This window comes from Bombina bombina, chromosome 4 (assembly GCF_027579735.1).
Source record: "Bombina bombina isolate aBomBom1 chromosome 4, aBomBom1.pri, whole genome shotgun sequence".
In the NCBI taxonomy this organism is placed as follows: Eukaryota; Metazoa; Chordata; class Amphibia; order Anura; family Bombinatoridae; genus Bombina; species Bombina bombina.
Window position 1 is genome coordinate 13960840 of NC_069502.1, and position 13194 is coordinate 13974033.

The 13194-nt window shown below is 42.2% G+C and overlaps 1 protein-coding gene across 2 annotated transcripts in view; it reads left to right on the top strand.

The window, feature by feature from the left end:
• LOC128655839 (deleted in malignant brain tumors 1 protein) overlaps positions 1-13194 on the top strand; it is a 788593-nt gene that overhangs the window by 749950 nt on the left and 25449 nt on the right. For both annotated transcript variants that reach the window (XM_053709399.1, XM_053709400.1), the window contains one exon: positions 11199-11513. In XM_053709399.1, coding sequence (XP_053565374.1) covers positions 11199-11513 — 315 coding nt within the window. The remainder of the gene's footprint in view (positions 1-11198; positions 11514-13194) is intronic.

Genomic DNA, 13194 nt, shown 5'->3' on the forward strand with positions numbered 1-13194 from the left:
AATCTGGGCACGGGTAGTCACAGGGTTAACATCGGCGGGACCCATGGGAGCGTAGGCAGAAACAAGGGGGACCAAGTTATTTCCAAGGAGAACATCAGCTGGTAAGTCCTTCATGACCCCCACATTCACAGGTCTAGCGCCCAATCCAAATTTACCCGGGCAACAGGTAGGCGGAACACAGCACCCCCTGCTACCCTCACAGCCACAGTGTCTCCAGTGTGCTGTTTCTCAGACACCAAGTTCTTTTGGAGCAAGATCATAGTAGCACCAGTATCCCGTAGACCACTGACCTCCTTCCCATTCACTTTAACCAGTTGCCAGTTATTCCGGCGGGCAGCTTGCACTGGGTCTGCTTCATGTAGGATGCCCCAGCATTCCTCCTCCTCTATGCAGTGGGCAGCAGGCTGAGGGTTACGTGGGTTTCCGCCGGCGGGTCTCCTCCAGGACTGTGCTTTGTTCGCTGTGTTTAGGGGACAATCTGGTCTTTTGTGCCCTAGTTGCTTACATCCAAAGCACCGAATAGGCTGTGAGTAGTCCTGTGAGTTGAACCGGGCTGTCTGAGGATAGTTCGTGGCTGGAGGCCATGTGGTAGAGCGGTGCGCCGGGGGTTGGTAACTGGTAGCTGCTGGGGTGACTGTGGGTATGTACTCCACTCTGGCAGGGATCTTAGTGGTAGCAGTGTCCAGTTTGCGGGCATCCATATACTCATCTGCCAACTCTCTAACTCCTGCGGATAACTTGTCGAAGCAATGTTCCACAGGTATAGCTGCAGCACCACTTCCCCGGATACGGCTTGGCACCCCCCCATCCAGTGAGCTGCTGTGCGGTGCACCTTACATGCCCACTCAACGTAGGAATCTTCAGCTAGTTTAACAGTGTTTCTGAACCATCTCCTGTATGCCTCCGGTGTAATCGCATACCTGGAGAGCAGAGCCTCTTTTACAGCATTATAATCCCCGACTTCCTCATCTGGAATGGCCCGAAAAGCCTTGCTGGCCCGGCCGGATAATTTTCTGGATAATATTGTGACCCAGTCCTCTGCGGGTACCTTGTGTAGTGCACATTGCCTCTCAAAATCCGCAAGGTACCCATCAATCTCTCCTTCTGTTTCAATAATGTTTTTAAAAGCTGCAAAATGTACTTTTCTCTTTTCCACTGGGGTTGCTGTGACTTGGGCTGCTGCAGCGCTGCTTTGGCGAAGTAGGTTGGCCTCCACATCGGCTATGACCCGGTCCATAATTTCTGTAGTCGGGTTGGGGCCATAATGTGCCAGTCTTATTTTAACCGCCCGGTCAAAGCTTGCTTCTTCGGGGGTTCTGTCTGATATGCTGGGCCCATTGGTTCCTTCGGTCCCTGGTACTCCGTCCATCTCGGTCAGTATTGCAATAATCTCCCTCTTCCTGAGGTTACTGGCTTGTCGGCCCTGTTGTTCTAGCAGGTCTTTAAGGGTGGCTCTTTTCAGCCTTTCATATTGTACTCCCATTATTTCTGGATGTGTAGTTGCTCTTCTGGGCGATGAGGACCATCCCGTCACTTGCCACCAGTTGTTATGGAATAACCCTGAATACGGGATCAGCAACACATGAACCCAGTTAATTCCCCCCAAACATGAGACCAAGCTCCATCTTGAGAGTAAAACACAATGTGTTTTATTGAGGGCTATATGCCCAGTATTTATGCAGGTCTCCCACTTGGTTGACACTCCCTAGGAGACCAGATGGGGTGTTGGAAGAAGATAGTACATTAGATAGAGGGAAGACACCCTTTTACAGGATACAATAGAATTACATTACTTAACCAAATAAACAATTAAACACAAGAAATCAAGGGAGTCCTTCTTGACACCTGGCATTCTGATTAAACAATGTGAACGCTTATCACTTAAACTTAATTACAGTAAACAATAGCTGATGTCAGGAAACCTGTTTTCAGAAAATAGTTTCTCAAAGCTGAACAAAGTTAACCCTTCCAGTACTGACAGAGGGGTCTGTCACAGACTGATTCTCCACCAAGCTCCAGACTAGAAGTCACCCTTTTTGTCCAATGCTGAGTTATATGCCTGCGCCAGTAAGTCCTCTGTCCGGCTGTAGGAAACTGCCTCTAATGGCAACGATAAAGTAGCAGCCCCCTCGAGAGGGCCGGCCGCATCCCTCCCCATGGGCAAGAGACAAACACGCAGATGTGTCCACACGACTCAAGGAAGCAGAATCCCTCTCCAAAGTAAGCTGCTCAGAACATATGTGAGGTTCTTCTTGCTGGTTAAGCAGAATTGTGATACAGATTCAATAGGATCTGCCACTACTTAGTGGATTGTATAAGAGACAATAGCAGATCAAATCTGTTAAACATCTGGTTTTTAAAGTCTCTTAGCCAATTGTGAAAAATCTGTGTAAAGGTCCTCCACTTGCACAGCCATGTTCAGTAAAATCAGTAGTCACAACTAGAATATATATGTTACTAGAACAGGCCACGGATTACCGGGGGAGGGCTGAGTTCTCACTTAAGGCCGCGGCACAAGGCCTCAGCGGTGCAGCTCAGTCCCATATTCATAAACACACCAAACCAGGCATCAGTTTGTTCAGCAATGTATAAAGCAACTAAATATGGCACAAATATCCCTGGATGATGTGGTTCAGCGATAATCGGCGGATTAGCTTTATACTAGCAGGAGCCTCTGATTTTGCATCCGAATCCAGTTGCTGCCCACACACACCCCCTGATCAAACCTTTTAAATATATATCATTTTTAAATTGTTTTTGTAATTTTAGCATTTTAAATTCTTTTTAATATAATTCTAATTAAGGAATCATTTTTATAAGTATAATCAACACTGTTAACACTAAATTGGAAGGGAACTTTTATAACACACTTCTTATCATAGATAGTTGTGTGTGCGAGGGTTAGGGTTTCTACATTAACTCACAGAACCAACACATTATTACCACAGATAATCTGCCTCCCAGGAGGATAATATACTTCATAACCATGAGGTATAACTAGGTGAAACTAACAGCAAAGAGTTAAAAAAAACGTTACTACCCGATATACATATTATTCTCTTCCTCTGTATATGTGCGTTTGAACCACCAACCAAAGAGATTTTCTACCTACACTCTTGGTATATATACACACACACATATGCATACTCATATATGCACATATGTACACATTATCACGCATACATACGCAAATGCATACACACATAGACGCATACTCACATATGCACACACACATACAGACGCATACTCACATATGCACACACACATACAGACGCATACTCACATATGCACACACACATACACACGCATACTCACACATGCACACATACACAAACATACTCACATATGCACACATACTCACATATGCACATATGTACACATTATCACGCATACATACGCAAATGCACACACACATACACACGCATACTCACATATGCACACATACACACACACACACTCACATATGCACACATACATACACACACACATACTCACATATGCACACATACACACACACACACACTCACATATGCACACATACATATGCACACATACTCACATATGCACACATACACACACACACACACTCACATATGCACACATACACACACACACTCACATATGCACACACACACACACACATATGCACACACACATACAGACGCATACTCACATATGCACACACACATACAGACGCATACTCGCATATGCACACACACATACACACGCATACTCACACATGCACACATACACAAACATACTCACATATGCACACATACTCACATATGCACATATGTACACATTATCACGCATACATACGCAAATGCACACACACATACACACGCATACTCACATATGCACACACACATACACAAACATACTCACATATGCACACACACATACTCACATATGCACATATGTACACATTATCACGCATACATAGGCAAATGCATACACACATACACCCACATACTCACATATGCACACATACTCACATATGCACACATACACACACACACACATACTCACATATGCACACATACATATGCACACATACTCACATATGCACACATACATACACACACATACTCACATATGCACACATACACACACACATACTCACATATGCACACATACATACACACACATACTCACATATGCACACATACACACACACATACTCACATATGCACATATGTACACATTATCACGCATACATACGCAAATGCATACACACATACACACGCATACTCACATATGCACACACACATACACACACACACTCACATATGCACATATGTACACATTATCACGCATACATACACACATACACACGCATACTCACATATGCACACACACATACACACATACTCACATATGCACACATACACAAACATACTCACATATGCACACACACATACTCACATATGCACATATGTACACATTATCTCGCATACATACGCAAATGCATACACACATACACACGCACACATACTCACATATGCACACATACATATGCACACATACACACGCACACATACTCACATATGCACACATACATATGCACACATGCACACATACATATGCACACATACACACGCACACATACTCACATATGCACACATACATATGCACACATGCACACATACATATGCACACATGCACACATACATATGCACACATGCACACATACATATGCACACATGCACACATACATATGCACACATACACACGCACACATACTCACATATGCACACATACATATGCACACATGCACACATACATATGCACACATGCACACATACATATGCACACATGCACACATACATATGCACACATGCACACATACATATGCACACATACACACACACACATACTCACACGTGCACACGTACATACTCACACGTGCACACGTACATACTCACACGTGCACACGTACATACTCACACGTGCACACGTACATACTCACACGTGCACACGTACATACTCACACGTGCACACGTACATACTCACACGTGCACACGTACATACTCACACGTGCACACGTACATACTCACACGTGCACACGTACATACTCACACGTGCACACATACATACACACATGCACACATACATACTCACGTATGCACACATGGATTCACATATCCATACTCACGCACACATACACACGTATGCGCACACACATACTCACCTATGCGCACACACATACTCACCTATGCGCACACACATACTCACCTATGCGCACACACATACTCACCTATGCGCACACACATACTCACCTATGCGCACACACATACTCACCTATGCGCACACACATACTCACCTATGCGCACACACATACTCACCTATGCGCACACACATACTCACCTATGCGCACACACATACTCACCTATGCGCACACACATACTCACCTATGCGCACACACATACTCACCTATGCGCACACACATACTCACCTATGCGCACACACATACTCACCTATGCGCACACACATACACACCTATGCGCACACACATACACACCTATGCGCACACACATACACACATACATACACACTCATATGCACACACACATACACACATACATACACACTCATATGCACACATACATACACACTCATATGCACACATACATACACACTCATATGCACACATACATACACACTCATATGCACACATACATACACACTCATATGCACACATACATACACACTCATATGCACACATACATACACACTCATATGCACACATACATACACACATACATACTCACATATGCACACATACATACTCACATATGCACACATACATACACACACATACTCATATGCACACATACATACTCACATATGCACACATACATACTCACATATGCGCACACACATACTCACATATGCGCACACACATACTCACATATGCGCACACACATACTCACATATGCGCACACACATACTCACATATGCACACATACAAACTCACATATGCACACATACATACACACACATACTCATATGCACACATACATACTCACATATGCACACATGCATACACACACATACTCACATATGCACACATACATACTCACATATGCACACATACATACTCACATATGCACACATACATACTCACATATGCACACATACATACTCACATATGCACACATACATACTCACATATGCACACATACATACTCACATATGCACACATACATACTCACATATGCACACATACATACTCACATATGCACACATACATACTCACATATGCACACATACATACACACACATACTCATATGCACACATACATACTCACATATGCACACATACATACTCACATATGCACACATACATACTCACATATGCACACATACATACTCACATATGCACACATACATACACACACATACTCACACACACATACTCATATGCACACATACATACACACACATACTCATATGCACACATACATACTCACATATGCGCACATACATACTCACATATGCGCACACACATACTCACATATGCGCACATACATACTCACATATGCGCACACACATACTCACATATGCGCACATACATACTCACATATGCACACATACATACACACTCATATGCACACATACATACACACTCATATGCACACATACATACACACTCATATGCACACATGCATACACACACATACTCACATATGCACACATACATACTCACATATGCACACATACATACACACACATACTCACACACACATACTCATATGCACACATACATACACACACATACTCATATGCACACATACATACTCACATATGCGCACATACATACTCACATATGCGCACACACATACTCACATATGCGCACATACATACTCACATATGCGCACACACATACTCACATATGCGCACATACATACTCACATATGCACACATACAAACTCACATATGCACACATACATACTCACATATGCACACATACATACACACACTCATATGCACACATGCATACACACACATACTCACATATGCACACATACATACTCACATATGCACACATACATACACACACATACTCATATGCACACATACATACTCACATATGCACACATACATACACACACATACTCACATATGCACACATACATACTCACATATGCACACATACATACTCACATATGCACACATACATACTCACATATGCACACATACATACTCACATATGCACACATACATACTCACATATGCACACACACACATACTCACATATGCACACACACACATACTCACATATGCACACACACACATACTCACATATGCACACACACACATACTCACATATGCACACACACACATACTCACATATGCACACATACATACTCACATATGCACACATACATACACACATATGCACACATACATACACACATATGCACACATACATACACACATATGCACACATACATACTCATATATACACAGTTACACACATACATACTCACACATGAACACATACATACACACATACATACACATACATACTCACATATGCACACATACATACTCACACATGCACACATACATACTCACACATGCACACATACATACTCACACATGCACACATACATACTCACACATGCACACATACATACTCACACATGCACACATACATACTCACACATGCACACATACATACTCACATATGCACACATACATACTCACATATGCACACATACATACTCACATATGCACACATACATACTCACATATGCACACATACATACTCACATATGCACACATACATACTCACATATGCACACATACATACTCACATATGCACACATACATACTCACATATGCACACATACATACTCACATATGCACACATACATACTCACATATGCACACATACATACTCACATATGCACACATACATACACACATATGCACACATACATACACACATACATACTCATATATACACAGTTACACACATACATACTCACACATGAACACATACATACACACATGCACACATACATACACACATACATACACACATGCACACATACATACACACATGCACACATACATACACACATGCACACATACATACACATGCACTCACATATGCACACATACATACTCACACATGCACACATACATACTCACATGCACACATACATACTCACACATGCACACATACATACTCACACATGCACACATACATACTCACATATGCACACATACATACTCACATACATAAACATATGCACACATACATACTCATATATACACAGTTACACACATACATACTCACACATGCACACATACATACACACATGCACACATACATACACACATGCACACATACATACACACATGCACTCACACATGCACACATACATACTCACACATGCACACATACATACACACATGCACACATACATACACACATGCACACATACATACACACATGCACACATACATACACACATGCACACATACATACACACATGCACACATACATGCACACATGCACTCACACATGCACACATGCACTCACACATGCACACATACATACACACATGCACACATACATACACACATACATACTCACGTATGCACACATACATACACATACATACTCACGTATGCACACATACATACACATACATACTCACGTATGCACACATACATACACACATACTCACGTATGCACACATGGATTCACATATCCATACTCGCACACACATACTCACCTATGCGCACACACATACTCACCTATGCGCACACACATACTCACCTATGCGCACACACATACTCACCTATGCGCACACACATACTCACCTATGCGCACACACATACTCACCTATGCGCACACACATACTCACCTATGCGCACACACATACTCACCTATGCGCACACACATACTCACCTATGCGCACACACATACTCACCTATGCGCACACACATACTCACATATGCGCACACACATACTCACATATGCGCACACACATACTCACATATGCACACATACATACTCACATATGCACACATACATACTCACATATGCACACATACATACACACATATGCACACATACATACACACATACATACTCATATATACACAGTTACACACATACATACACACATACATACTCATATATGCACACATACATACTCACATATGCACACATACATACACACATATGCACACATACATACACACATACATACTCATATATACACAGTTACACACATACATACTCACACATGAACACATACATACACACATGCACACATACATACACACATACATACACACATGCACACATACATACACACATGCACACATACATACACACATGCACACATACATACACATGCACTCACATATGCACACATACATACTCACACATGCACACATACATACTCACATGCACACATACATACTCACACATGCACACATACATACTCACACATGCACACATACATACTCACATATGCACACATACATACTCACATACATAAACATATGCACACATACATACTCATATATACACAGTTACACACATACATACTCACACATGCACACATACATACACACATGCACACATACATACACACATGCACACATACATACACACATGCACTCACACATGCACACATACATACTCACACATGCACACATACATACACACATGCACACATACATACACACATGCACACATACATACACACATGCACACATACATACACACATGCACACATACATGCACACATGCACTCACACATGCACACATGCACTCACACATGCACACATACATACACACATGCACACATACATACACACATACATACTCACGTATGCACACATACATACACATACATACTCACGTATGCACACATACATACACATACATACTCACGTATGCACACATACATACACACATACTCACGTATGCACACATGGATTCACATATCCATACTCGCACACACATACTCACCTATGCGCACACACATACTCACCTATGCGCACACACATACTCACCTATGCGCACACACATACTCACCTATGCGCACACACATACTCACCTATGCGCACACACATACTCACCTATGCGCACACACATACTCACCTATGCGCACACACATACTCACCTATGCGCACACACATACTCACCTATGCGCACACACATACTCACCTATGCGCACACACATACTCACATATGCGCACACACATACTCACATATGCGCACACACATACTCACATATGCACACATACATACTCACATATGCACTCATACATACACACACACACACATGCATACACACACACACATACTCACATATGCACACACACATACTCACATATGCACACATACATACACACACACTCACATATGCACACACACATACTCACATATGCACACACACATACTCACATATGCACACACACATACTCACATATGCACACACACATACTCACATATGCACACACACATACTCACATATGCACACACACATACTCACATATGCACACACACATACTCACATATGCACACACACATACTCACATATGCACACACACATACTCACATATGCACACACACATACTCACATATGCACACACACTCACATATGCACACACACATACTCACATATGCACACATACATACTCACATATGCACACATACATACTCACATATGCACACACACATACTCACATATGCACACATACATACACACATATGCACACATACATACTCACATATGCACACATACATACTCATATATACACAGTTACACACATACATACTCACACATGCACACATACATACTCACACATGCACACATACATACTCACATATGCACACATACATACTCACACATGCACACATACATACTCACATATGCACACATACATACTCACATATGCACACACACATACTCACATATGCACACACACATACTCACATATGCACACATACATACTCACATATGCACACACACATACTCACATATGCACACACACATACTCACATAGGCACACATACATACGCACATATACACACATACATACTCACGTATGCACACATGGATTCACATATCCATACTCACGCACACATACTCACACATATATACAGCACAAAACAAAAAAGTGTAAATTGTAAAATATGACTGTGACCCTTTACTTTGCAGTGATTGACAAGGTGAGGCTGGTAAATGGCAGCAGTGAATGTGCTGGGCAGCTGGAGGTTCTATACAAGGGAAAGTGGGGCTCAGTCTGTGATGTGCAATGGGACATGTCTGACGCTCACGTGGTCTGTAGACAGCTGGGCTGCGGAGCGGCTGTATCTGCACACAAGGGAACTCACTTTGGCTCAGGATCTGGACCCATTTGGCTGGAGAAAGTTTACTGTAATGGTTCCGAGTCCAAATTATCCCAGTGTGGAGCTGTGACTGCAAGAAAAGTACAATGTACCCATGCACAGGACGCTGGGGTCACTTGCGTAGGTAAGTTGTACTATGTAACATACACAGGACACTGGGGTTACTTGTGTAGGTAAGTTGTACTATGTAACATACACAGGACACTGGGTTACTTGTGTAGGTAAGTTGTACTATGTAACATACACAGGACACTGGGGTTACTTGTGTAGGTAAGTTGTACTATGTAACATACACAGGACACTGGGGTTACTTGTGTAGGTAAGTTGTACTATGTAACATACACAGGACACTGGGTTACTTGTGTAGGTAAGTTGTACTATGTAACATACACAGGACACTGGGGTTACTTGTGTAGGTAAGTTGTACTATGTAACATACACAGGACACTGGGGTTACTTGTGTAGGTAAGTTGTACTATGTAACATACACAGGACACTGGGGTTACTTGTGTAGGTAAGTTGTACTATGTAACATACACAGGACACTGGGGTCACTTGCGTAGGTAAGTTGTACTATGTAACATACACAGGACACTGGGGTTACTTGTGTAGGTAAGTTGTACTATGTAACATACACAGGACACTGGGGTTACTTGCGTAGGTAAGTTGTACTATGTAACATACACAGGACACTGGGGTTACTTGTGTAGGTAAGTTGTACTATGTAACATACACAGGACACTGGGGTTACTTGTGTAGGTAAGTTGTACTATGTAACATACACAGGACACTGGGGTTACTTGTGTAGGTAAGTTGTACTATGTAACATACACAGGACACTGGGGTTACTTGTGTAGGTAAGTTGTACTATGTAACATACACAGGACACTGGGGTTACTTGTGTAGGTAAGTTGTACTATGTAACATACACAGGACACTGGGGTTACTTGTGTAGGTAAGTTGTACTATGTAACATACACAGGACACTGGGGTTACTTGTGTAGGTAAGTTGTACTATGTAACATACACAGGACACTGGGGTTACTTGTGTAGGTAAGTTGTACTATGTAACATACACAGGACACTGGGGTTACTTGTGTAGGTAAGTTGTACTATGTAACATACACAGGACACTGGGGTTACTTGCGTAGGTAAGTTGTACTATGTAACATACACAGGACACTGGGGTTACTTGTGTAGGTAAGTTGTACTATGTAACATACACAGGACGCTGGGGTTACTTGCGTAGGTAAGTTGTACTATGTAACATACACAGGACACTGGGGTTACTTGTGTAGGTAAGTTGTACTATGTAACATACACAGGACACTGGGGTTACTTGTGTAGGTAAGTTGTACTATGTAACATACACAGGACACTGGGGTTACTTGCGTAGGTAAGTTGTACTATGTAACATACACAGGACACTGGGGTTACTTGTGTAGGTAAGTTGTACTATGTAACATACACAGGACACTGGGGTTACTTGTGTAGGTAAGTTGTACTATGTAACATACACAGGACACTGGGGTTACTTGTGTAGGTAAGTTGTACTATGTAACATACACAGGACACTGGGGTTACTTGTGTAGGTAAGTTGTACTATGTAACATACACAGGACACTGGGTTCACTTGCGTAGGTAAGTTGTACTATGTAACATACACAGGACACTGGGGTTACTTGTGTAGGTAAGTTGTACTATGTAACATACACAGGACACTGGGGTTACTTGTGTAGGTAAGTTGTACTATGTAACATACACAGGACACTGGGGTTACTTGTGTAGGTAAGTTGTACTATGCG